General features: G+C 56.2%; 1 protein-coding gene across 11 annotated transcripts in view; it reads right to left on the bottom strand.

The window, feature by feature from the left end:
• Window positions 1-26,649, bottom strand: part of MED12 (mediator complex subunit 12) — a 37,892-nt gene that overhangs the window by 1,626 nt on the left and 9,617 nt on the right. The window contains exons 12-43 of one of the 11 annotated variants that reach the window (XM_084813505.1): window positions 26,274-26,400; window positions 25,879-26,105; window positions 25,683-25,766; window positions 24,929-25,102; window positions 23,374-23,518; window positions 21,609-21,727; window positions 20,553-20,696; window positions 19,309-19,472; window positions 18,932-19,063; window positions 18,104-18,331; window positions 17,005-17,149; window positions 16,069-16,189; window positions 15,800-15,901; window positions 14,905-15,018; window positions 14,613-14,767; window positions 13,463-13,642; window positions 12,974-13,045; window positions 12,606-12,757; window positions 12,354-12,515; window positions 12,143-12,254; window positions 11,674-11,763; window positions 11,263-11,372; window positions 10,677-10,812; window positions 9,715-9,876; window positions 9,046-9,423; window positions 8,622-8,772; window positions 5,457-5,662; window positions 4,945-5,025; window positions 3,774-3,988; window positions 3,278-3,443; window positions 738-896; window positions 561-642 (exon numbers count right to left, since the gene is read on the bottom strand). In XM_084813505.1, the coding sequence (XP_084669631.1) occupies window positions 561-642; window positions 738-896; window positions 3,278-3,443; window positions 3,774-3,988; window positions 4,945-5,025; window positions 5,457-5,662; window positions 8,622-8,772; window positions 9,046-9,423; window positions 9,715-9,876; window positions 10,677-10,812; window positions 11,263-11,372; window positions 11,674-11,763; window positions 12,143-12,254; window positions 12,354-12,515; window positions 12,606-12,757; window positions 12,974-13,045; window positions 13,463-13,642; window positions 14,613-14,767; window positions 14,905-15,018; window positions 15,800-15,901; window positions 16,069-16,189; window positions 17,005-17,149; window positions 18,104-18,331; window positions 18,932-19,063; window positions 19,309-19,472; window positions 20,553-20,696; window positions 21,609-21,727; window positions 23,374-23,518; window positions 24,929-25,102; window positions 25,683-25,766; window positions 25,879-26,105; window positions 26,274-26,400 (4,795 nt within the window). Of the gene's footprint in view, window positions 1-338; window positions 643-737; window positions 897-3,277; window positions 3,444-3,773; window positions 3,989-4,944; window positions 5,026-5,456; window positions 5,663-8,621; window positions 9,877-10,676; window positions 10,813-11,262; window positions 11,373-11,673; window positions 11,764-12,142; window positions 12,255-12,353; window positions 12,516-12,605; window positions 12,761-12,973; window positions 13,046-13,462; window positions 13,643-14,612; window positions 14,768-14,904; window positions 15,019-15,799; window positions 15,902-16,068; window positions 16,190-17,004; window positions 17,150-18,103; window positions 18,332-18,931; window positions 19,064-19,308; window positions 19,473-20,552; window positions 20,697-21,608; window positions 21,728-23,373; window positions 23,519-24,928; window positions 25,103-25,682; window positions 25,767-25,878; window positions 26,106-26,273; window positions 26,401-26,649 lie in introns of those variants that run through there. The other 10 variants (XM_084813503.1, XM_084813502.1, XM_084813501.1 and 7 more) reach the window with 10 other exon arrangements.

The raw sequence follows: 26,649 nt of genomic DNA on the forward strand, positions 1-26,649 counted from the left end.
CTGTGCGTCCCTTGCTCAAGCCTCACGGGCTCAGGGAAAGGCTTTCCATGGGAGAACTAGAGCAGCTTCTGCAGGGAGTCTGAGCCGAAGCCAGCCGCCGGAAGGGTGCTGGCCCAAGTGCGAAGCAGGAGAGCAACCCTGCCCACTCCTCTTTCCAGGCCGAAACCTGCCACTCCGGGGCATCTCAGCTCCCTGCTGAACGTTCAGCATTGTCTCGTTCTCCTGAGCCCGGAGCCATACACGCCTGCAACCACTTGCTGGGGCAGGAGAAGCAAGGCAAGGACGGCTGAGTAGGGACAGGGCTCCAATCATGCTGGCTACAGAGCACATGAATGGGATGGGAGGCCTGGCAAGAGATTGTTCAGGGGGCCCTGGGTTTGCGCTCTCACACAGTCTCCCTCCCGCCTCTCCCAAATCTTCTCAAAAATGCTGCCAAGCGCCATGCAGCAGCTCCCGCGGCTGCGAGGAGACCCCCGAGGGGCCCACGGCTCCTTCCCCTCGCCCCAATCCTCCGTCAGCGCCGTGCCCAGGTGCTGGGGGAGAAGGGACCCTGGCCTTACTGGAAAGCTGCTGCTGGAGCTGCCGGACCAAGGCCGCCGTCTGCTGCTGCTGCTGCGTCTGCTGGAGGCCCTGCCGCTGGAACTGCACAGAGAGGAGGAGGCGGCGTCAAGGGGAGAGGCTGCGCAGCCGGGGGGAGAACCGGCTGCGTACACGAGGGGAGCCCCGCATACACTTACGATCGGCTGCTGCGGAGCGAGCGCCTGCATCCCCAGCCCGGGGGGCTGGCCCTGGGCTTGGGGCGGGGGGGCGGGGGGGCCTTGCGGCTGCTGCTGAGGCTGCTGGGGCGGGGGCTGCTGCTGGGGCGGCGGCGGGGGCTGCTGCTGCTGTTGCTGCTGCTGCGAGAGACAGAGAGAGAGAGGGCAAGTCAGACAGGCACACAGACGGGGAGCCTAACAAGGCTGGCCAACCATGTATCAGGACATGTGGGGAAAATTCCGCATGTCTGGAAAAAGTGAAAGAGGGCAGAAGCAACTCAGAGGCAGGGGAGGGGGGGCATCCTTCGCTCCTTCTGTGTGTGAAGACTGAGGGCTCCTAGGCCGGATGGGCATGGAGAAGAGGCCAGTGGAGGCTGCCCCGCTGAGCCATGGCCAAAGCTGCCCATCTTCCACAGCAGAGGCATGGCTCCGATGTCAGCGGGGCAGTGAATCCGCTCCAGGTTTCAGTCCAAACCAACCAGAGCTCTCAAGGAGAGCTCCTCAAGAGTTCTGACTGCAGCCCGAGCGGATTCACCCCTCCACTGACATCGGGGCCTCCACTGATCTCTCTGGGCCGCTCGCTAAGGTGGCCCTGAAGAAGAAAAGATGTGGGTGTTGGGCCTATTTATGGCCATTAGCCATGAGAGCTACACGGGGCCTCCATGGGCAGGGGCAGTGTTCCTGGCGCAAAGGGCTAACAACAGAGGGAGGCTCGCGTTCTGGGCCTGCTTCTGAGCTTCCACCGTCACTGGGCTGCCTGGCAGTGGGGACAGAACACCGGGCGAAAGGTCTCTTGGTGTGAGCTGGCAAGGCCATTCTCTGATTCTGCTCAAGGCCTGTTGCTCCCCTGCGGCCAACCTTCCTCTTCCCACCTCATCCTCTGTGGCCCAACCTCTGGAGAGGTCCAAGGAGAGAGGCTGGTGGGAAGGAACATAGGAGCCTTGCTTAGGGGTTAATGGTCCTGCTGCAATCAGAGCGTATCGTGCAAAATGTCAGATTCCACTTCAAGCAGCTGTCTCAAAGTTTTCATTCAGTTCCTACATAGAACTTTCCTCTGTCACCAACTGGGCCATGTTAATTCCCAAGGAGGTAAAAAAGAGGCCAGCTAGGCACTGGGTTTTTAATATAGTGAAGAGAGTGTGCAGAGGTCACTGCTGCACCACGGCTGGACCGACACACCAAGGGAGGCTACTGCCCCAGTTCTCGTGCTTGAAAGAGTTTTGTGTGTGTGCTTATTTTAAACCAGCCTTTACTTTTTTCAGATATAGGAAAATACAAAAGAACTCACACAAAACAAAATGGAATCAAAATGCAAGTAACCAGAGAGCGAGAGAGCGAGAATGAGAGAAAACACACAGCTACAAATTGCATCATGCTCAATAAACAGGAAAAGATCCTAGTGTGGGAGGGGAGGACTGTTTCTTTATGGCAAGACTAGTTAGATTTAAAATTCCAAGTCATTATTATAGTGAACAAGAATCAGTTTCTCAATAGACGGACAGACATGCAGGTCTCAAGGGCTTCTTTGGAAAATGATGTTTTCACAAAAATATACACAGAAAAGGACCCACTGCTCCCAAATGTGACCTGTGCAAGCCCTTCCTAGATGCACCAAGAGCATGAAAATGGGGTTTTCTGTGCCAGCTTGCAGCTTTTACCCTGAATGAGGGGTTCAGACTGCCCGAGTGAAGCTCATGGCAAAGGGCGAGAAGCAACACCTTTCAGGTCCTGGGGAAGGCAACAGCAGACTGACTGACTGACTGATTTATTTATTTATTTTCTATACTGCCCAGCAGCCAAAGCTCTCTGGGGGGTTCACAAAAATTAAAACCACAAAGTTGCTGCCACACAACACCATCAAAGCCTCAGTTATCTGTACTCTGGTAACCTCCAGGTTAGACTACTGCATTGCATTACATGTGGGGCTGCCTTTGAAGACTGTGCAGTTAGTGCGTAAGGCGGCTGCTAGATCCATAATTGGCTCCCAGTCCATTTCCAATTCAAAGTGCTGGTTTTGATCTTTAAAGCCCTTCATGGCTTAGGAGCAGACTACTTGAAGGACTGTCTGTCTCCATATATACCTACCTATACATTAAGCTCTCCAGTGAGTGGTATTTTGTGGGTGCCCCCACTTACTAAGGAGAGGTGGGTGGCTACCAGAGGAAGGGCCCTTTCAGTGGAGGCACCCCAATTGTGGGATGCTCTCCCCTCAGAGAGGTTCGACCTCATTGTCTTTTCAGCACCAAAGACCCCTTTATTTTCCCAAATGTTTCAGACACAATTTTCCTAGACGTTCCAAATACTTGTGAAAACCCCCCAAAACTCCCTCCACCCAGTGAAAAGCTGATGAGCTGGAGAAGAGGCAGCGTTTGGAATCCTAAGATTATCCACCCATCAAATGAACCCAGGACCAGGGCCAGCAGAATCTCTGTGGGAGCAAGGCAGGCCGTGGCAGGGAGGATGGAACCCCCCAGGCAAGACGAGGAAGTAGCGTGGGCGGGGGGAGGCCGTGCCCCACTTACCCTCAGCATCTGTTGCTGCTGCTGCTGCCTCAGATACTGCTGCTGCTGCTGCTGCTGCTGGTCTGGGAGGAGCTGGCTGGGTCGAATCCCCGACGGGACGCCCTGCGTGCTCATGTGGTTTATCCCACTCATCATGGGCGTCTGCGGCATGGACTGGTGAGGAAACCTACAGGCAGAGGCAGGGGAGGAGCAGTCCCCAGAGCAGCAAGTCAGAGAGCAGCCCAGCTACTGAGGAAACCTCCCCTGCAGCTGCTGGTTCTGTTTCAGCAGCTCGTCACATGAGCTTAAAGGCCGGCAGTGCCTGTGTTCCGCCGCCGTGCGTGCGGGGGCGGGGGCTGCCAGATCCTCACCTGGGCAGGACCGTGCCAATGCAACCAAGCTGCCTCCTCACCCAGAGCCAGGCGCCCCCTCCCAAGAAGAAGTACTCGTTTATTTATTTTTATTTCATTTCTATACCACCCAATAGCCGAAGCTCTCTGGGCAATTCACAAAGTACCTCTGTGCGGTGTTCAGCGTGTGGCCGTAACCAGGGGCTTGCTGGTGCACGTAGCCGCTGGGTCTCTGCATCGGCCTGACGGGGTCGACGAAGGCAGGATTGGAGCTGGGGTGGGTGTTCTGATAGGCCTGGCTGGAGTAGGTGGGGGGGACCATGGCGCTGGACTGCGCCGGGTGCTGCTGGAGGCCGATATGGGAGACGTAGGGGGTGTAGCCCTGCAGGAACAAAGCAGCGCCCTTCATTACATCACAGACTAGCTGATGGAGATGGAGCAGTGGTTGGTGGAGGGTATTTGGGAGAGGGAGGGAGAGAATGAAATCTAAGAGGAGGGTCTGATACTCAGGATCCCCCAGCTGGCAGGCTATAGGATACGGTGGACACCCTGCTACACCAGCAGAAAGCCAGAAGCACTACCACCGTGGGTGCTAATTTGGGGCGATGCACACATCTAAAGAGGCCCCTGTCCACAGCACTCACACCACACTGGCCACCGCTGCCCCACGCCGTGGTTGCTCTGGACTCTGGGGCTGGGGTGGGGTGGTGGCCAGGAAGTCCACCATGTGACGTGAGCCAAGGCGGTAGCTTTGGACCAGAACTACTTCTAGTCGCTTTAAGCTCATGGCACAAGCAATACACACACCCCTTGGCTCCAGGGTCCCAAACACCAGGGAGATGAGAGGATCAGGGCAGGAAGCCCCTGCCCACTCTGACTGGAAACCAGTTTAACTGTCATGGCTTCCCCCCAAGGGATTGTGGTCTTGTGAAGATCCTTCGCCAGAGCTCCTTCTCTGAGATGCCAACACCCAGGGTTCCTTGGCTGGGAATGGTGACCAGTTAAACAGGGAACCAGTCTAAACGCGTCATCAGAGAAAGACTTCATCAAGTGGACAAGGTTTGTTCAGGAACAAGGAAACACACTAAGGGCCTCATCCTGGCAGGTGGAGGGAGCAGGAGCTGAAGTCTCTGTGACACATCCTTCTCTGCCAAGGCAGGAATGGGGGGGGGGGCTGCTGTGGGGATCCTCCGGTCTCTTCCTTTTTTCTCTTCCAACTTTCCTTGGCAAGACTGTCTCTCTCTGGACTGAGAAGCAAAGGCTCTGGAGGAGACGTTTGGGGGGTGAGGGAGGAAGTGTGGTGCAGGCCCCCCAGGCTCTGTGCCTGCCCAAGCTTACCTGTGATGGCTGCACAGCACCATAGGCAGGGTTAGGTGCCATCTGGCGGACGGGTGGTTGCCCCAGCATGCCCTGGCCCTGCTAGAAAAGCAGCAGAGAGGTACGGCTGGGGTCGGTGCTCCCAGAGACCCTCCCACACCACACCAAAACCCCCTCAACCGCCAGAGGCAGCAGGGCTGGGCTGCACACCAGCCCCCAGTCTGGGAATAGCAGGACCACTTAAGAGGATGGCGAAGACCCCGTCAACAGCACCCAGACGATCAGACATCGTCATGTGGCATTTGGGATCGAGAGCACCTGCACCTGGCACTCCTCTCTGGCTGCAAATCGTCCCCCCACCCCAGCTGGACTGTACAAGCCCTAAAGCATCCATGCTTAGGCCTTGCTCCCTGGGCCTTCCTGGCCAAGCGAGCCGAGGCGGGGAGAGAAAAAGGAAGTGCGGGGTGCGGAGTCCTCAGTCCTCTCTTGCAAGGATGAGGCAGTAGGGGTGGAGCCGAGGGTGGGACCTTTACCAGCTTGGCCTGCAGCTGCTGGCGAAGGAGCTGCCCTTGCGGGATAGGCGGCTGCTGCCTGTAGACAGCAGTCTTGTAGGAAGGGTCCATTCCCATCATGCCGCCCATGCCTGCTGGCAAGACCCCGGTGTAAGGGGGGCGGCTTGGAACCAGCTTGCCCATTGGCATGCGCACCGGCCGGTAAGAGGTATCCAACCGAGGGCCACCTGCAAGGAGGGAGAGATAAGGACAGTGTTTCCCACCCACACATCCAGCCTGGTCAGCGTTGGGAACAATAAGGCCCCTTCCGACACCAACATGCCCACAACGATAGAGGCACACAGATCTAACTCGTTAGTCTGGAAGGTGCCACGGGGCACTTTGTTAGTTCTGCAGCAACATACAAAGAGGGCTGCTGCGCCTCTGGAAATCGCTACTCAAATCCTGCTCTCAGACAAACTGTGAACACCCTCTCAAATCAAGCCTGTTGCTGCGTGGTTCAGTTCGGGACGGTGGACGACGCATTTGCTGCCTTTGGAAGAAGGCCAGTGGGCCGCAGGGGAAGGAGTGCTGGGTTGCAGGTGAGAGCCGGGTTCCAGTTCCTGCTCAGCCATGAAGCTTCCCGGGTGGTCCCTTTGGGAAAGTCCCTCCCTCTCAACCTTACAGGCTTGTTAAAATAAGATTGCAAAAAACAAACACAAAATAAAGCTCCAAACGTTCTACTGAAATTAATAACAATAATATATCCCAGTCTTCTACTAAAAGTACACAGGGTGGCTTACAACATCATCATAAAACCATATACTATAGTCAATAAGAATGCAAACACAATTTCTAAAAGCAATAACAAACCAACACTTAAAACAAAGCAAAACACAAGCCCAGTGGCAGCAAGAGAGAGAGAGTTGTCATACATTAAAACTAGCAACAATAAAACTAGGTGTTATGCATTCAAAACCTGTTGAAATTAAAAGTCTCTTCAGTTTCTGGCAAAACACACAGAGAAGGACCCATCTCCAGCGCTCGCTTGCCAAATCTCCCAAGAAGATATGGAGAGCAGGGCCCGGGCATTCATCGTGACCCCTGGCCAGGCCTTTATGGGAGGGAGCAGCCCTTGCTGTGACTTGGTTCTGAAGCTTTGGTGTGGAACCTCTTTCCATCCAAGGGTTGAATTCGACTGTGGAAAAGCTCTCGGGGGCCACATTCCAGTGGTGGGTGGGACCAAAGGCAAACGAGGCGGGGCCAAAAATACCAGCAGATTTTAGCTTAAAGCTCTTCCTGCTAGTCACTCAGCTTTTCAACCTTTTCAAATGGGGAAAAGCCTCCGTGAATGCCAGGAAGCCACCAAACAATCAGTGGTCGGGGAAAGGGGCGTGCCCATCTGGGGAACATGAGAGGGCTGGAATGGGACCTCAGGAGGGCTGGCTTTGGCCCCCAGGCCTGAGGTTCGCAACCTCTATCCTAGAGGAGCAGCAGTGTTGGGAGAAAGGCCAGGGAAAGGGGGTGGGCTCAGGAAAGGGAGTGTATCTGTCTGGCAAACTCTGGAGGGCTGGATCAGGACCCCAGGTGGGCTGGATTTGACCCACAGGCCTGAGGTTCAGCACCCCTGCTTTAAAGGTCAGAACTGGCTAATCAAGCCCAGAAGAAAATAGTAAGCCAATGGGAGTGACATAAGATTGGATTTATATGCTGACTTGTGAGTGCGAGACAGAGGTCTGGCTGCTGCATTTTGGACCAACTGATGTTTCTGACTGTCTTCAAAGGCAGCCCCACGTTGAGTGCATTACAGTAATCCAGTCTGGAGGTAACTGAAGCATGGATGACTGAAGCCAAACCTGCCTTTTCCAGGTATGGTTGCCACAAGTGTATCAGCCACATCTGATAATAGGCAGTGCTAGTCATGACTATCACTTCAGCACCCAGAGAAAGCAGTGCTACGGATCTGCTCCTTCAAGGGAAGCACATCTCCATCCACTACCTCACCCAGATCGCCAGGGGCCTTCACTGGTAGTACCTCCGTCTTGTCCGGATTAAGTTTCAGCTTGTTAACCCCATTCATTCCTTAACTGATTCCAGACACCCATTTATCACTTCCACTGCCTCCCTGGGATCGGATAACATGAACGAGAGGTATTGGTGCACACCGGTAACATCTCAGCCCAAACCTCCCGATGACTTCACCCAGCAGTTTCATGTAGCTATGAAAGAGGATGAGGGGTAAGATAGAACCATGAAGCACCCCACGGGCCAAGGGGCAGAACAGCAGTCTCCAAGCACCACCGTCTGGGTCTGGTCCTCCAGGTAGGAATGGAGCCACTGAAAAGCAGCATCATGTATGCCAAGGGTAGGGAGAAGGTAGATCTCCAGATGCTTTGGACTTCAACTCCCAAAAGCCACTGCCAGCACGGCCAATGATCAAGAATGCTGGGAGTTGAAGTCCCAAACATCTGGAGATCTACTTTCTACCCACCCCTGAATTCTATACGCATTCCAGCCAGATGGCCCAGAAGGTGAACATGGCTGATGGTGTCAAAAGGTGCTGGGAGATCTAGGAGAATCAGCAGGGCAGCACTGCCCCAGTCCATCTCATGGTGCAGGTCATCCACCAGTTTCCATTCCAAATCCAGGCATGAAACCAGACTAGAATGGATCCAAGTAATCCATTTCATTCAGAAAACCCTGAAGCTGAGATGCAACCACAACAATAAGAAGCAACGGGGAAAAGACTATGGATATGAGAGAAGGCAACGGGAGCGAAAACTCTGCAGGAAATGAGAGATCAATCCAGCACTCTTGTAGATCATGACCCTGAGATGTGACGCTGACACACACACTCTTACTTTACACGGTGTGTCAGGAAAGCACACACTTTCCTATATCGGTACACGTTGCAAAGGGGTCGTCACCCATGTCGAGTTCCCGGTAGCACCAACTCTACAGCACCAGTGTTTGGAACATAAATATACTGGCGTGTACAACGTGGGTCCAACATCTGAAGCCATTCTCAGTATCCCAGGCTCCCTGTGGCATTCCACGTCACCTACGAACAGCCACGGGATGCCTCCAGATTCTGAGAGAGGGCCCAGGCTTGACCAAGCTGGATGGCCCACAGGACAGACTTTGCAGTCAGGCTCAGAGGGACTGCCTCCTCTCACTCCCGTGAACAGAGCAGGGCTCTTGACTCACCTGCTGGCAGAGGCTGGTTCTGAGCATAGAGCCCCACGGGTGACTGCCCATAAGCCAACCGCGACATGGAGTTCCCAGTCTGATGGTGCAGGAGGTCCGCGGGCATTCCAGTTCCGTAGGACACCCCTCGGCCCGTGCTCATCAGGTAGTCCTGCAGGGAGAAGGGCTGTGAAGCAACAACATGCACAGCGGGGCAGACCAAGCAGCGCAAGCGAGAGAAGAAAGGGCAAGGAAGCATGCGTGCCCCTGGGAGTTCTGCCCTGGACCAGGGGGGAGAGAGCCAAGGGCTTGTTGCTTCACAAGTGCCAAACTCTGCGCGAAGGGCCGGAAGTGCCCTCCGACCCCTGCATGGGGCGGATGCTGCCGGGGCAAGGCCACGCATCTGCGGCATCAGGCCCAGGAACAGCCCCGCCGGCCCCTTCACCTCGCTCTTGCTGGCGGCTTGGGTCCGCTTCTTGCTCTTGCTGGCCTTCTTCTTGGGCTCTGCAGCGGCGCTGGCAGCGCTGGCGCTGGCTTTCTCTGCCTTGGCCGGCTCGACCGCCTTCTTCTCTGGCTCCAGGGCCACAGGCGTTGGGGGCTCTTCCTCCTCAGGGGGCAGCGGCAGCGGCTCCAGGTAATAGCTCCGGGCCTTGGGCTTCAAGTGCGTGTGATACAGCAGCAGCCTCTGCTGCTCTTCGAAGCGGGACACTTTGCGGTCCACCCGCACTGTCCCGAACCAGCCCCAGGAGAGCGGGGCAGAGTGCTTCAGGCCTTCGAAGAGGTCCCAGGGGGAGATCTTCTGTTTGGTGGACACCTGCAAGCCCTGAGGGGAGAAGGGAGAGAGTGGGAAGCCCGCCAGAAGCAGCCAAGGCAGCCGGGTTCTGGTCCTCCCTGTTCTGGGGAGACCCCATTGCCCACAGGGCCAGAGGAGGGGAGAGGCGCCCAGAGCCATCGCCGTCTCCTCCTCACGCTCGCCAGGGCGTATGTCCACCAGCCAGACCCCCGGGCACCTCTTTCTGCCATGGGCAGGGCAAGACGCACAAGGGGCAAGCACCCCCCTGGCCCCTGGAGCAGAGGCCACTGCGTGGGGCTGGCCACCACGAAAGCTGCTTGCCTCCTTCTTGAAAATGGAGTCAAACCCGGCAATCTTGTTGCCTTTGGTGTCGATGAGGGAGCCCTGCGGCTCACAGGTGATCACGTCCCGGGTCTGCTTGGGCAGGGGGAGCAGCTGGCGCACCTTCTCCAGGCTGTCGGACTGGCGGTCGCCCAGCTCCTTCTGTGGAGAAAGGAAGCGGCTGTGGCTCAGTGGCAGAGCCCCCGCTTCGCATGCGGAAGGCCCCGGGTTCAATTCCTAGCAGCATCTCCAGATAGGGCAGGAGAAACTCCTGCCTGCAGGAAGCCTTGGAGAGCGGATGAGGCACAAGGAAACACTCAAGCCACCACAGACTCGAGGTCAATTATGGAAAGATGTGTTGGGATAACAGGACATGAAGGGAGTAGGATAGATGAACAGAGTGTCGATGAGGCAAGCTCTGTACCGTAATATAGGATACTGATGACAGATGGTAGTCAATGTATTCCCAAGTGGTCTTATTGTTTATTAAATTTTATTTGTTAAAAAAAGCAATAAAAACTAATTATGTATAAAAAAAAGAAAGAAACCCTGGAACGCCACTGCTGCCAGTCAGGGCTGACAACACCGGGCTGGACGAACCCGGGGTCTGACGCAGTCTAAGGTAGCGTCTGGGGTCCCTATGGAGCCACGGAGAGCCGGTAGGAGCCCTTCAGTCGGCCCACGCATGCGTGCAGTTCATGTCCACACTGCTGGGGCCCTTTCATGCTTCCACACATCAAAGTCCCCAAGTCCCACTGCACTGGGCACAACCAAGGGGGCCAAACGACCAGGCAGCCCACCCCCTGCAAGAAGGCAGGACCACCCACCTGCCTTTCTGAGGGAAGCGGGTGGGACTTCGTAGCAGAACGATGGGAATAAGTTATGCGCCACGAGGCAGGGGGGCTTGGCTTGCCTCAGCGGTGTCCGCTTGCGCTCCCTCCCTCAGGCAGGCTCTTGCTTACCCGGAGCTTCTTCACCAGGTTCATGTAGGCCCTCTTATTCTCCTCCATGCTGCCCTGCGAGATGCTGGACATGTCTGCAGCCAGGGTGCCGTTGATAAGCACACTCAGCATGTCCAAGACTGTGGTGAAGAGCTCGCTGGAGAGCAGAACATGAAAGGGAGGAGCGGGAGACAAGGTCACGCCAGGCAGGGCACAGCAGCAACTTTGCCCCAGCCCACCCCTGCATTGCCAAAAGGCAGGAAGAGCTGCAGTATTCATCCAGACTTCAATACTATCCTGACATATGGCCAAGAGGCCGGGCTGGGGGTGGGGGGGCATCCAAGGACTGGATCTCCAGGATAGAGCCCAGCAGCTCAACAGGTCCTTTGGCACAGCCCTCATGCCCAGGCTCCCCTGCACCCACAGGACGGTTCCCACCCTCGGCCCCTCCACTGTTATGTGGCAGTGCCCATGAGGAACCGGCAGCGATCAGGCTGCCTCTTAAGGGCAGCCTGCCCAGACAGCGGCTGCTTCACTCTCGGCTGCGAAGGAGGGCAGGCGGCTGCTTGGGGCCACAGGGAGGCAGCTGCCCTCCCACAAGACTCACTTGTTGGACTGCATGTCAACAGTGCCGCTGCTGATGATGTCCAGGAGCAGCACGGCCCACTCGGTGGTCTGCTGGGTGCTGCGCTGCACCGTGTCAAACATGCCCCCGACCTGGAACAGGAGGAGGCCGTCAGCCCCAGGCAGCGCTTGGGGGCTAGCTCCATGAGCACCATCCCCACAGGGAGCCCAGGCGGGGAGAGGAGGGGAGTCTGCACCTCTCCGGCTTGGAGGTCGCCTCCTCGCCAGGCTGGAACAGAACAGGCCTCCCTGGCCCATGCCAGCCATGGAGGCTACAAGGAGGCTGCTCTGCTGCCGGGAGAACAGGGCAGGCCCTGTCCCCATACGGTTCAGCCACCTTGATCCCTGGGAGCCAGAGGACACGCTCCCCGCCGCCAATCCCCCCGCTGCTCACCAGATTGAGCCGCAGTTTCAGCGCCTCGTGCATCAGCTGCTTGGCTTTGCAGTCGTCTTGGTACTGGTCTTCTCGCCAGTTGGTCACAATCTAGGTGGACCAGGAAGAGAGATGCCTGGCTGTCGGCCAGCCCAAGGACATCCAGCACTCTCTCCCAGAGGCTCAGAGCCATGCCACCCCCAGCCCACCCCTTGCACACTGCAGGAAGCAGATGATTGGGGGCTCAAGGCGAGACAAGGGAACCGCTCCAGGGATGACTGGACTGCCTCCCTTGTGCCGGTGGGTAGCCACAGCTGCTCGACACAGCCACGGGATGTAGCAGGAAGGGCCTCCGAGGCAGGAAGCGTCACGTGGAGAAGGGGTAAATTGTGGGGAAACTCAACCACTGCTCAACTCTTGCCCCAGATGCAGGGAGGGGGAAAGAGGTCTTCCCAAGCCTCTGTGGGGTCTGAACAAAAGAGGGGCCAACCTGCTGGACCTGGCTGTACAAGGAAGTGAGGAGGCCTTCGCGCTGCTCATCCTGGCCTTTCAGGCACGTCAAGACCAGGGACAGGAACGGCTGCTGGCTCAGCAGGGACATGCTACAAGCAGAAGGGAGCCAGGTGAGAACAGGGTTGGCTGCTGGCTGCGAGAGGCCCCCGCCGTCCCGGCCCCCGGCCTGCCCTCCTCCGGCCCCTCACCTCTTCTGCTTCTGGCGGTCCCGCTCCTTGCGGGACGAGGAGCCCAGGTGCTGCCCCTTCTCCAGCTCATCCCCAGCAGCCTTCAGCACGTAGCCCTGCACGGAGGTTGGGAGCTTGGCGATGAGCGGGGCCACCAGCCACACGCCGGATCTCTCCAGGGAGCTGTGGTAGGGAGGCGAGAGAGGGGGTGAGTCCAGCGCCTCCTTCCGCCCCACCAGCGCCCCTCCCCGCCCTGCTGCTCCCCGCACTGACCTGAGGATGGGCTTGGCTTTGGTGCTGGCCGGCACCAGGCCTGTGGAGCTGCCCAGGCTGGCGATGCCATTGCTGGCGGAGCTGGTCTCGGCAGACTGCTGGAACACTTCGATGGTGGCCTTGGCGATGTTCTCCAGCAGGGAGTTCATCTCCTGCTGCAGAGGGGTGACATGGGGCCCCTGAGCGCTCACGTGCCACTTGCCAGTGGGGGGCTCAGGGCTGAGCGGGCGGCGCTGTGCAGAGGGTCCTGCTCCCTCCCTGCCCTCCCCTTCCGAGCACCAGCAGCTGCCACTCATGCGTGCAGGGAGCGTGGCCCTCAGAACCCCCGCCCTCTCTGGGCCACCCCACATAAAGCACGGGCTGCTTACATTGTTTCCCGTTTGCTTGATCATGAGCTGCAGCTCGAGCAATGACTGCCGCATCGTCCACTGGTCCAGGTTCTGGAAGGAGAGCAGGCAAAACACTGTCAGACGCCCGCTTCCCGGCACAACGGATCACCTCTCCGTGCCTCGCCTCCCCTTCCAGGGCAAGCCGGCTCCCTGGCACGTGTTGTGGCTTCAGCACAACTGGAAGCATCCCCTCCCTGGTGCGCCACTCTGCCCCTGCTTCCACTACTTTTGCGGGAGAGGCAAAAAACTACGCCAGGGAACTGAGGCCCCGCGCCACCCCCAGCTACCAGGTATCCTGCTCAGTCCCCTTTCTGGCATTTGCCATACATACTTAAGCTGACACTCACAACGTTAAGGACCACAGACACATTCAACGCCAGTCGCACCCACCACAACTTGAGCTCCCAGTCAAACCCACTGGAAAGCCCAGGTCTGAAGATGCCTCGGGACAAAACCCGCTACTTGTACCTGTAAAATGCGCTTGATCCTCTGCCGCTGGGGGTTCTCGCCCTCCTCGCTGTCGAGCAGCCGGTGTGGGTAGCAGATCAGCTGCATCAGCCGCTGGGCCTGGGTGCTGCTCAGGACGGGATCCTGCAGGTCGTTGCTGTCTTCGCACAAGGACTTCAGGCATCGCTCACCCACCCACTCCTGCAGGCCAAGAACGCACCCGGGGGTGAGGGTGCCCAGCTCTGCCGGGGGGTCTCTGCCCTTTGGCCCATGCCCCAAGAAGCCTGGAACCCGCCCGCCCCACCCCGTCCCTCCTACAGTCTGTCCTGGCTGCTGCGGCGAGTGGAGCCGGCGACACGGCGATGGCAGCTGGGCACGCTGCATCTTTGCCTGGGCGGGCGACCCGAGTCTGCTGCCAGGATGTGCCCGCCCCTCCCGTGGCCTCTGGCTGCCCTCACGACTCCTGCAGCGGCCTGCCCGCTCCATAGGCCGAGCTGTGGCACGAGGCAGGTGGCCGCCTGGTGCTGCGCCCTGCGCTTGCTGGGTGGGGGTACGATGAGCCAAACCACCCCAGCTGGACCCTTTTTCCAGCAGACGGGCGACGGGCCTCTTTCAGCCTGGGGGCTGAATGCGCTTCTGGAGACGCTCCCAGGGGCCGCATCCCAGTGGTGGGCAGGGCCAACGGCAAAACAGGGTGCGGCCAAACATATGAAAATGCAAAAGAGACCAGCTATTTTCACCTAAGGCCTTTCCTGCCAGCCGCCAAGACTTAGAAGAGGCATTTCGACCTTTTGGGTTGGAGAAAAACAGCACAAAAGCCAGGGAACCACCAAAGGACAGGTGCTTGGGGGGGAAGGGCCGCCTGAAGAACCTGGAAGGCTGGATTGAGACCCCGGGCGGGCTGCGCTCGGCCCCCAGCTCCCCAACCCTGCTCTAGCTCCCCAGAGCAAGGCAATCTCCCTGGGAGCAGAAGGGTCCAGCTGCGGGAGGGGAACAGAGAGGGGGCCGCAGGACAGTCCTCCAACTCACCCATCTCTGCTGGCGCCCCCAAAGCATTTCAGGGGAGAGGGGACGGGTCCCCCACCCAGCACACCTGCGCTCCAGCGGAGAGACTCCAGCTGCCAGGGACTCTGTGGGTACAGCAAGGGGGGGCCAAGCCTCTCGTGCTCACCTGCTGGCAGATGCTCCTCAGGACGTACTTGGCATAAATGTCCAGGCTGGCTGTCTCGATAGAGACCATCCGGCTTGCAGGCCTCTTGTCATCTTCCAGGAGGTCATCTGCCCCTCCCGAGTGGGGAAAGCCAGAGCCCTTCAGTTCAGCATCCCCTGTGACCGACCGGGAGAGAGGGTCACCCAGGGAGAGCCTCACTGGAATGCCCCACTGGCCTGCACCCCCACAGCAGGCCAGGCTGGGCCCATCCCTTTCACGCTCACACACACACATGGCCTGCCTGGGTACGTACCCAGGACAAAGACGGCCTTCAGCACTGCAAAGACAGCCCCGTCCACAATCCGATTCTGGGAAGCAGCCAGCAAGTGCCGGTCGCAGGAGGAGCGGATGCCCACTGATGGCTTGCCTGCGGAGAGGGCATGAAGGAGGGCAGGCGGGAGCTTCAGACCAAGCAGGAGGCAAAGGCCCAGCAGGAGGGCCCCGGGGAGTGCTCCCGGTAGGCATGGAGCAGCCCTTCTGCCGGGCCAGGCCCAGCCACAGCACCTAGACTCCCAAAAGGCAAACACAACCAGCTCATAGCACCAGAAGAGCCTGGCTGCTGGATTGGACCAAGGTGGGTCCTTTTCATCCACTCCCAGCCAGATGCTTCCGGGAAGCCCAAAGGCAGGATGCTTGTCCACAGCAGTTCGTCATCAGAGGCAAAACAGCAGCTCCATTTAGCCATCATGGCTAGTAGCCATTGATAGACCTCTCCTTCTCCATCAATTGGTCTAAACTTTTTTTTTTTTTTACAGCCACCTCTCCTAGTGGCCACCACCACATCTTGCGGTAGTGAATTATGTGGCTACAGGGAGCTACGGCCTGATCTGCCTCCAGGGGGTGACCCGGAAGGAGGCTGTGGCCAGTCTCGGTACAGAGGGCTGGGGAGGGGGAGGTGCCACCAGCCTGAGCTCTGCCCGTGCCAGGAGAGTGAGCAGGAGGCAAGGGAAGGAGCGTGTCTGGGGGTGGGAGAAAGGATGCACCTGCTGGAGCCAGGAGCAGAAGGAAGCGGGGGGACACAGGCACGGGGGCGGAGCTTGAAGATCAGACCCCAGGGACGGCTCTGCCTTGGCAAGGTGGAGACTGGCCAGCAGCAACAGGCTGACCATCAAGCAGAAGAGGACCGACCCAAGGCAACGCTCACTTACTGCTATCCTGCTGGCAGGGGTTCAGCTGTGGCGTCTTGAAGAGATGCAGCAAAATCCGGCAGGTGAGGCGGGCTCCAGGCTCCGAGTCCTGCTCACTGCAGGCTAGACAGAAGCGCCAAACCTCAGAGAGCAGCTGACCTGAGCTGCTCTCCACCTTCGGGCTGGGCCCGACCTCTGTTGCAGGGCAGCCACAGGGCCATAGAGTGGTCCCCTCCTAGGGGGCAGCCCCACTTTCCCCCGGCATGGCAGGCAGGCAGGTGGGCACTCACCAGCATTGAGCAGTGAGGGGATGGCAGCACAGCGGATCAGGTCCTCCAGGAGGAGACACTGGCGAGCAATGAGGATGGCCACAAAGGTGGCAAGGGAGTCGTGGAAAGACAAGTCACTCACCTGAAAGAGACGAGAAGGGCACAGCAGAGTTGGGAAGAAAACAGCATCTGGCGTGGGTATTACTCGAGAGCAGCCCGTACATAAGACAACGTCCTGTCCAGCAGGGCAACCCTTCCAAAGCAACCATCACCCTTGGGCTCCACAGCAGGGTCCAGCAGGAACAGGCAGGCAAAACCTCCACGCACCTCTGTTCGCTTCTAGCCATCACTAGCACCAGCTGGGGAAAAACTCTTCCCTGCAGTGTTTTCTAAACTGATCCCCCCGCCACTGGAAATGCAAGGGTAGGAAATAAGCCACACTCAGTGGTCAGGATGGCTTTGGCTTTTCTGGAGTTTCCCCGACAGCCCCAGGTGACTGTGGCCATTTTCAGAGTCCAGGAGTTCCTTTCCTGACATGCAGATTAATCACCATGGCAAGGAAAGCACGGTAAGAAGCTGGCCTCCACCTGGACTTGCACTGCCAGGCAGACGAAGATTTCATGCCTATGGAAGACTCACATCCCTGGGAGCAGATGTGGACCCCACGAGAATTTAGACCAAGCGGCCAGGCCAGAGAGGCCAGGCAGAGAAGGCTGGTGTTCCTGACTACGCCAAAGGGGCTTGGGATAGAGCCCAACATCTCCCAGGGAGAGGAATGTTCTTCAAGCGAACCTGGCTTTCCGCAGTGCGCTGATCTAGGGAGATGCCACCCTGCAAGTCCCCGTGAGCCAACCCTCAAGACGTTCACGCCTCAAGCTACTCCAGAGCAACCTCTGCGCCTCTACACTCCCCCCCTGCATGCCCCTCTGCGCCCCCTGGCCCAGGCCCCGCCCTTACGTCCACATTGCAGAGGAGGTCGTTGAAGCCACAGGTGCCATTGTTGGAAGAGCAGCACAACGCCTTCAGCACGCCCAGCCACTCGGCACTGAGTAGCTTGCAGTAGCCTGTCAGCTCAGCACACAGAATGGCAATGTCGTTGACCCTGCGCAGGGAAGAGAGTGGTGATGGCCGCCTTTTAAAGCCTGGGTGGCTTTAAAAGGCGAGCAGACATGTCAAAAGGAGGACAACCCTGCTGGCGGTCATTTAGCTCTGATGGCCATAGTGAGCCTCCATGTTCAGAGGCAGTATATCTCCAAGTACCAGAAGACGGGGCAGGGGGAGAAACAGTGGGCAAGACCTATGGCCTTCATGCCTTGATGGTGGACTTCCTGGTGGCAACCTATCGGACACTGTGGGACACAGGACGTTGGACTAGATCAGGGTGCAGAACCTCGGGTGCAGAGCCCAAATCCAACCCTCTGGGGCACCCCGGATGGCCACACCACCTTCCCCCCATCACCCATCATTTGGTGGTTTCCTGGCTTTTGAGTAGTTTTTTCCCCTCCATCCTAAAAGGTTGATTGCCTGTCCTTAGTTACTGGCAGTCAGAGCTTTAAACTAAAATAGGATGGGGCTTCTGTATGTCGGCCCCCACTGGAACGCGGCCCCCGACAGCATCTCCGAAATGCAATTCGGCCCTCAGTCTGAAAAGGACCCTGCACCCCCGGAGTACCGGGCCCCGCCGTGGCCGGTCCCAGCAGGCCTCCTGTGTTCCGGAGAGGCGTCAGCAGCATAGCTGGTCACAGCTGAGAGCCAATCCCAGCCCAGACACCCCCTGCCCTGCCCTGCCCTGCACGCCCTGCCCTGCCCTGCCCTGCACGCCCTGCCCTGCCCTGCACGCCCAGCCCTGCCCTGCCCGCCTTGCCCTGCCCTGCCTTGCCCGCCTTGCCCTGCCCTGCCCGCCTTGCCCTGCCCTGCCCGCCTTGCCCTGCCCTGCCCGCCTTGCCTTGCACGCTTTGCCCTGCCCTGCACACCCTGCCCTGCACACCCTGCCCTGCCCTGCACGCCCTGCCCTGCCCTGCCCTGCCCTGCCCTGCCCTGCCCAGCCCTGCCTCACCGGTCGGGGTCGTGGTGCCCCACGCACACATGCATGAGCGCATTGCACACAAAGCTGTAGCGGTTGGCCGGGTTGTCGGTGAGGCTCTTGCCCAGGTTGGTGTAGGTGAAGTTGTGCGCCGACGGGTTCTCGATGGTGTCGATCATGAACAAGGGCTCCCAGAGCAGGTTCGAGTCGGACGGCTCCACGTTGCAGTAGATGGTGTTCTTCACCTTGGAGCAGAAGTCGCTGGGGGGAGGGCCGAGCCAGGTGAGGCGCTCAGCCTGGCCCCGCCCAGAGCCCATCCTCAGCATGGATGCCCTGGCTTGTGCTTTCCTCGGCGTGACGCCTGGCCGCCGCAGCTCACACGTGGGGCCAGGCCTGGGAAGCTGGAGTCAGGCGCTCGCTAGCAGGGCAGCACCCAGGGTGGGCGCGGCCGGGCAGCTGCCGAGTGCCCAAAGCCCAGCAGGGGCCTGCTGACAGGAGCCCGCCGGACTGGCTCCTCTCCTCCCCCGGGCCTGCTCGTTCTCCTGCCTCTTGCTCTGGCCCAGACAACGGGGGTGGTGAGAAAGAGGAGCAGGAGACGCCGCAGCCTCCTGGCTCTCTGGCTCTCTGCCCACCAAGCAAGCCAGTGGGAGCAATGGCAAGAGGGAGAAGAGGAGGAAGAGCAACTGGCAACCATGATGGTGAGAAGGAAGACCCCCCGAGGGAGGGGCCCATGGGGGGTGTCTAGACCAAGAGCCCCCAAGAACCTGGAGCCAGCACTGCTCATCGACTGTTTTTGGGTTGCCAGGCAGAGGCTGCCTGTTCTCCTCGGGGCTGCAATCCTACAGCCAGGACGATGCTCACCTGAATAGTTCTCCAAATTTACTCTTGAGGTGGCTGCAGGATGTGTACAGGTCGTAGAGGTAGGCCAAGATGCAGCGCTCTGCAGAAGAACCATCGGAGCGGTTCATGCCATGCTTCACCACTCCACAGAGCCTGTAGGAGTAGAAGAGATGCTGCACTGGGAGGAAACAGGATGCAGCCCCCTCATCCGGCAGGATGAAAATGGCTGGTGGACTCAGCCCCCGGTGGCACAGCCTCTGTATCCCACCCCCCAACCCCATGGAAGTTTCCAGCAGTAAGGCTAGGGAGCCTCTCTCCTTCCAGGGCAGCATCACAAATGTGACCCCAAGGTAATGGGAGGCCCTGCCCCTTCAGAGCAGAGACACACCAGGCCTTACCCTTCAAAGACTTGGGCCATCTGGTCCTGGTTGAGGATAAGGCAGGAATGATAGTGCCGCAACACAGCCACGATGCACAGGCACAGGCTGGTGGTGTAGCTGCCCACCAGGTCGGAGGATTTCAGCAGCAGCTCTGCCTCCACCACGCTCAGCTCATTCAGCAACTACACACAGCGTCAGAGAGAACACAGGAGAAATGGGTGGGAGGAGGAGAGTGACAGAGCAGACTGGCTCCCAATCTGAGAAGGAAGGAGCTTGGAGTAGTTCAAGAGAGGAAGGCCTTGGTCCATCCTCTCCCCTCCCCACCCCACATGCTGATTTGGTTTTACTTCCATGTTAGTGCAAGCCATAGTTTACTGTTCCTCTGAACCAGCAAACGACAGCTTGCCCATGCCCTCCAAACCAGAACTGCAAACCAGCTTCAAAACATGGCTTGGAGTCCTGGTTTGGAGGACAAGCCCAAACCACAGTTTGCCAGTTCAGATATAACAGCAAACAATGGATTCTTTTTTAATGCTAAAGCCTACTTGAGCTTTATCTAAATAAAGCTACGGGATTTATCACAAGGCAGGTCAGCTTCAGGGTTTGTTATTTCAACTGTGATAACAAGGAAGAGTAGGGAGTTTGCAAACACAAGGCTCTTTCCTGCAGCACCAAACCATCCATCTCTAAAATGGGAAAATGGACCCACATCAGAAAACACTCTCAGTTTTATATTGTTATTGCAGGAGAATTAGAAGGTGCAAATATTTTATGCATATTGCTTGCATGTTTGGTAGGTACAGTTTTGATCTGTTCATAAACTCAAGTTGCTATCTTGTATCTGTAGCCTTTCATTCCTACAGCCTTTGGCTTTGGTGACATAAGAAGAGCCCCTCCGGATCAAGCCCAGGAGCCATTAGGTCCAGCATCTTGTTTCCAGCACTGGCCACCCAACATAATATTAACCAGTCATGAGGTTAGTGCAAGGGCAAGGGCAACATATATAGTAGCATTCTACCTCCTTGCAAAAGAAACAAAACATGGAGGGGTACTAAGGTGGCTTTCAGTATAGAATCATAGAATCATAGAATAGTAGGGTTGGAAGGGGCCTACAAGGCCATCGAGTCCAACCCCCTGCTCAATGCAGGAATCCAAGTCAAAGCATCCCTGACAGATGGCTGTCCAGCCTCGTCTTGAATGCCTCCAGTGTGGGAGAGCCCACCACCTCCCTAGGTATCACCCCCACCTTCCAAGACACGCACCTGGATGGCAAAGTCAATGAGCCCACTGATGTTGAGCGAGTACTCCATTAGGTCAAAGATGAACTGGACGTGCTGCACCAGAGGCAGGTGGTACGACATCCCTAAGGCAAAGCTGGTGATCTGCTCCAAGACATTGCGAGATACCTGGGGGTGAGGGAGCAGGGCCAACAGTCACAGCTGAACATAGGAAGTCAGGTCAGGGCTCCATCTAGGACAGGCCTGACTGGCAACAGCTCTCTCTCATCACCTACCACCTCGAATCTTTTGAACTGGAGATGCTGGGGATTGAACCTGGGGTCTTGTGTATCACATATGGGCAACCCACACTCCTTGGCTGCTCTCTGTACAGCCCACAGAACTCCAGCCACTATTCCCCACTGCCCAGCTGATCAGCCATCAGCTAGAGGGCGGACAACAGAACACTGTTTCCCTGCTGGTAACAGCAGTGGTGAAACAGCAATCTGGATCAGAATCGCTGGGAGGGGGGCCAGGTTGAAACCCCCCCCCCCCCGGATCATGATGCAAGGGTCACTGTTTCCAAGCTGCTAATGGCAACGAGGAAATAGCGAACTGGATCACAGTTTCTGGGAGGGGAAGAAAGGCTTCAACCTCGCCCCCTTCTCAGTGATCCCAATGCAGAGATTGCAGCTTCCTTGCTGCTAATAACAAGGAAACAGTGATCTGGATCAGGACTGCTGGGAGTGTGGGGGACAGCGGCTTTAAACTCCCCCCAGCAATCCCATCCCCCAATCTCAGTAGGCAGGAAGGGGAAATTTAAACCTCCTCATCCCTGTGTGCTGAATAGCAGCTGGAGGAACAGTGTGTGTGCACATACATGTGTGCGCCCATGCGAGCGTCTGTGGCTCCCAACCCACCAACCAGCACTGCATGTAGCCTTCAGGGAAAAAAAGGCTGCCCCCCCCCGCCCCGCCCCGCCCATACATGCAAAGCATATGCTCTGTTACTGAGCTATGCGCCCTCCCTGTTGTCTGATGGCGAACTGCCAAAGGGTGCATGAATAAAGGAGCTTGCTGTCCTCACTCACAAGACACATACCTGAGAGGTAACAAGGTGCTGATCAAAATGAGAAAGGTGTTGGAACTTAGCAAAGATGTCTTCAGCGGTTGGGAAGGCCTCCGGCTTGTTCCTCTTCCTTTTCTGCCCTTCCTCTCCCCCTGTCAAAGCCCAGACAAAATCAGGATAGCCGTTGTTTAGTTCAGAAGTGGGCGTCTGGTGGTCCTCAGAGTAATTTCATGCAGCCCTTGAGCTAACTGCAAAGGCCCTCTGCAAGCAATCATTTCAGGCCTCTGCTGGGCGGGATGGAAGTGGGGGGGGAAGGGGGGAAGGGGACCTGCCCACTTTGACCCTGGCCCAGCCCACAGCTGGCAGGCAGCCCCTGACAAATTACTCCTGAGGGAATTCCGCCATCAACAGAAAAACGGTTCGCCACCCAATTTAGTTGTTTTTAAATGTATATCGCACATTTTCAATTACATTAATGTACAAGGTGGCTTACATAAAACTAAAAGCAGTACAAATTAGTAGGAAACTAATACAAAATTAATAAAGTATCAAGTGATCACAAATCACAAGACCAAAAAGCAAGAGTTTACAGCAGAAAACATTCAAAAACAGTCTATAATTCCTCCCACCTGCCCCCACCCACAATAGTACACACCCAAGACCCTCTCTAAATAGGATAGCTTTTTCCTGGTGCCTAAAACATATTACAGAAGGCACCTGAATATCCCAGAACAGGGCATTCCATAGATGGGGTGCCACAAAAGAAAAAGCCCAGGCTCCAGTCGAGGTTCACCTAACCTCTGAAGGAGGAAGGCTTCAAAAGATGACCTTAACAGATTCAGACTGGAGAAGATAACCTGGTCCCCAGCTGCTCAGGGCTTTATAGGTCAAAGCCAACCGCTCTTCCTAGACATAATGATCTCTTCTGCACACACCTTCAGTCCTTCAGTATTGATAAAGGCAGGTTATCTAGTTTCATTCTCAGTGACTCAGGAATGACCTAGAGCCAAGAAATCTAACCAAGAAAAGTTGGCATAACTTTGGCAGTTTCCACTTTCCTCCTTCTTTGAAGCCAAGATTTGTGATTTCTTATATCTTGGTATCCTTTTGGGTTCTGTTTGTTGCTATGTGATTGTTTTTATGTCAACATCAAAAGAAGTCATTTTATTTTCCATTGTCGTAAGAACATAAGAGCCCTGCTGGATCAGACCACAGGTCCATTTAGTCCAGCATTCTCTTCACACAGTGACCAACCAGCTACCTCTGGAAAAACCACACGTAGGACACGAGAACGATGTTCTTATGTTCATGTGGGGATGGGGGAGGGGTAAAGAAAGACCGCATGAGCACAAGGCCATAATGTCCCATAATTTCTGTCTAACTGAAGAGATTTAACACGGACAATACAAACCCACTTTAAAAGGATATATAGAGACCAACAAACTACTTGGTTTCTTAAAAACTGGTTATGCCATATATACTATTTTTCAAATTGTTCTATGATGACTGAGTGCTTTTATAATTGATTTTAAATTAAGAGATATATTTCTGAAAAGTGTTGAGCATTAATGCACTTGCGTATTTTCAAGAACCGGTCCTACAAGCACCACCATAATGTGAAATAATTGTAGTTTCTAACCCATTTTCATAGGTAAGGCACGTCATAGTAATCTACCAGGATGGTGTTATGGTGAGATTGTTACTATTTTGTCCAGTGCACCAGACTCCCCGCTCCCAATCCCCAAGGTAGAAATCATGGTGATGGCTTGTGCGCAAGTCCTGCAGGTGTTCCACACACCTGTCTCTGCTGTGCTCTTCCTGTTTAACACCTTCAGGATGTCTTTGGTTATCTTCTTGATGGCATGCCGAGCTTCATCACGCTGCTTCCCAACACCAAAAAGGACCACCAGCCGCTGGTTACACTCGTGGCTGCTCGACTCCTCCTGAGAAGCCAGGCATGGGAAGAGAGATGGGCGTCAGCTGCTGCCACATGGGGAGCATCTCCTGTTACTGATGCAAGGGGCCAGTGCCTCTCCTGTGAACCCCCCCAGGAGTGCAAGGGCCAGGGCACAGGGTGTGCAAGGATTCAGTAAAGCAGTGGCTAGTGAGGCACATATCTCAGTAAGGATGCTAGAAGGTCTCTTGATCTTTGCAAACCTCCCAGAGAGCTTTGGCTATTGGATAGTATAGAAATGTAATAAATGAACGCTCACAAGAAGCTGCCTTATACTGAATAAGACCACTGGGCCCACCGAGCTCAGTACTGTCAACACTGACTGGCAGCAGCAGGTTTCAGGTAGGATTCTTTCCTAACCATCCCTGGGATCAAACCTGGGACCTTCTGCATGCAGAACAGGGGCTCTACGTCTGAGCTATAACCCCTCTCCTAACGATGGGAGTTGTGGTCCAACACAACTAGATGGCACCAAGCTGGGGGTGCTGATGAGCCCATTATGATCTTCTCTGGCTGTTGGCTCCTCTCCAGGGTCTCCAGAAATGAGAAGTCTTCTGTGCCACCTACTGTCTGGACCATTTAGCTAGATGCCAGGGCTCAAACTGGGACTTCTGCCTGCAAAGTAGGCGCTAGAACATGGAGCTGCTCCCAAAATCAATGCACATCAACCATCAGGTAGCTAGTGGAGTAAATATTTTATGGCATAGTGGCATTCAGGCCATATTGCACCATGGACTAGATCACAGTTCAAGCAACGGCCTCCAAGCTTCTGCTTGGGTCACATGTCAAATTGCCTTTTGTCGGCAGCCAAGTCCTACTAGTTCCCAAGGTCTTGGAAGAAAAGGACAGCCAACTTATGGTCTTTAGGGGATGCAAGCATGTGTACATTCATGTCTTGACTCAGAAAGGAATTAAGGACAATACAATGCAGCACAGAACAAGTGACTGGATTTCCAGAAACGTTCAACAAGCATTTAGAAGTGTCATCTGTAAACCAGACCTCAACAGTTTGGAGGCAGTAACAGGAAAAAGCAGTGGCACCTCATCCACATGGAAGGAAGGGGTGAGGAGGGAATCCTACAGCACAAAAGGAGCAGATATGCATCTTTTTAATCCCCAAATGGACTTCTCCACTGCTAAAAGCCTGGAGCCACAAAGCTCAGCTAAGCCAGCAGGCTTCAGGCATAAGAAGCATTTTTAATGTATGCATTATTTCTATTAATAATATTTATATATCATCTTCACACAAATGTCACCAAGACATGAACAATTCAAGTAAAAACAATAATACATAAAAGCAATAACCCCTGTTAAAATATTGAAGCCACATTGAAAGCACCACACACACACAGAACACCCAAAGCCTCCAATGCAAGTCCTGGGCTGTTTCCCCTCCTACCTGAGGGATGGGGAAATGCGTGGAGTACTGGATGTGCCGAGGCTGGTCATACAGCGATGCCAGCATCCCATCTGCAACCCTGTCCTTTGGAAGAGGCTTGCTTTCCTTGTCGGGGTCCAGTTTCTCAGGGGAAGGGCTGGCTTTGGTCTCACAGTGCATGGGAGGAGAAAACATCTGGTGGGGGAGGAGACACATGAGTTGAGGTGAGATTGCAGTGCAGGCTGGCAGGGAAGGATCACTCCACAAAAGTAGCCAGTAAGGAGACCAAAGCAGGGCTGTGAATCACCTGGCCAAGAGATGCAGGGCCTACCACTCACCGCACACCTTTCATCAAGCACCAGGGAGCAGGGGGAGGCTGAGGAAAGCCAGCTGGCTACCAAGAATCCCAACGACTTGCTTCTGTCTCTCCCACTGCACCCATGTTCACACTGCCAGGGCCATCTGACCATCCCCACCCTTGCCCCCATGGAAGGCCACGAGAGATACTCTGGCCATGCCACGCTCCACCCCTCATCCTTGACTTTAGCAGCCTCTCTGGAGATGTAAATAAAGGATGTTTGTGGAGTGACATTCTTATGGGATGCCCTCTCTCTCTGCCATTTGAAGCACACCAGGCAGAGGAAAGCAAGTGGCATACGTCACTGTCCCTCCAGCATTCCCACACAGATGCTTTTGGGGGGAGGGGGGAACTGAAAAAGCTTTATCTCCTGAAGTGAGAAAAACAGGGCTCAAAAGGGCCTGGCGGGGGTCGTACCGAGAAGTCTGTCTTCTCCATGTCATCAAAAATCACACTGGAGTTGTGGTCAATGTCCATCTGGCACTCTGACAGGCCTGTGTCCTGGGAGAGACAGGAAACAAGGCGCAGCCGTTCAGATCCTGCAAGCCCCACAAGCAAGCCCCACGGGACCCTGCAGGGAGCGCCCCCTGTCCTGCCGGTGCCCGGCCTGTACCTCCAGTTTTATACTGCTGCTGCCCTCCCGCTCCTTCCTGTCGTGCTCCTCGGCAGGGTCGTCGAAGGGCGAGGGGGGTCGGGGGCCGTGGTCGATGGCCAGGTCACCGCGGGAGATGAGCGTGCACAGGTACATGTTGTGCGAGAAAACGTCGTGCCGGATCAGCTCGCAGAACAGCAGCACCAGGTTGAAGAACTCCACCTTCTCGTTCTCATTGCTGGGGTCGGCTGCCGAGGAGAGGCAAAGAGGGAGCGGGTAAGGAAGCCGCCTCCCCCGCCCACCCGGCACAGCTCCGGGTGAAAAGAGGACGGGTGGAGACAAGGCAACCCTCCCCAGCGAGTGGCGGGAGCCAGCCTGCCGCCTGGGGCCCGGGGACACCCCAGCGAAGCCCATACTTAGCACAGGAGCCTGAGTGTCCAGGAACTGCATGAGGACGTCCTGGAAGACGGGAGCACTGACTGCAGAGAGGGAACCTGAGGAGATGGAGCCCTTTTCGTCCAGCACTTCCGAGTCCCCACACCGCTGGGGAGAAAAAGGAAGGGCAGGATTCAGTTAGGTCTCCTTTCCTCCCCGAAGGAAAACCTTTCAGGGATGGTCTGCCTCACAATGTGTCTTCTTCCAGGAGAGCTTTGGATGCAGCAACAGCCCGTCATCTGGGCTCCAAATCAAGGGGTGGGCAGGCTCCAGGCTTGTGGGATACACTTTGTTTTTTTTACTCAAACCCCCAATCAAATTGTTTTTGATCAATCAAAACAAAAAAAAATTGTTTTT

This window comes from Heloderma suspectum, chromosome 9 (assembly GCF_057233095.1).
Source record: "Heloderma suspectum isolate Gila_16-S chromosome 9, 16-S_ref, whole genome shotgun sequence".
Taxonomy (NCBI): domain Eukaryota; kingdom Metazoa; phylum Chordata; class Lepidosauria; order Squamata; family Helodermatidae; genus Heloderma; species Heloderma suspectum.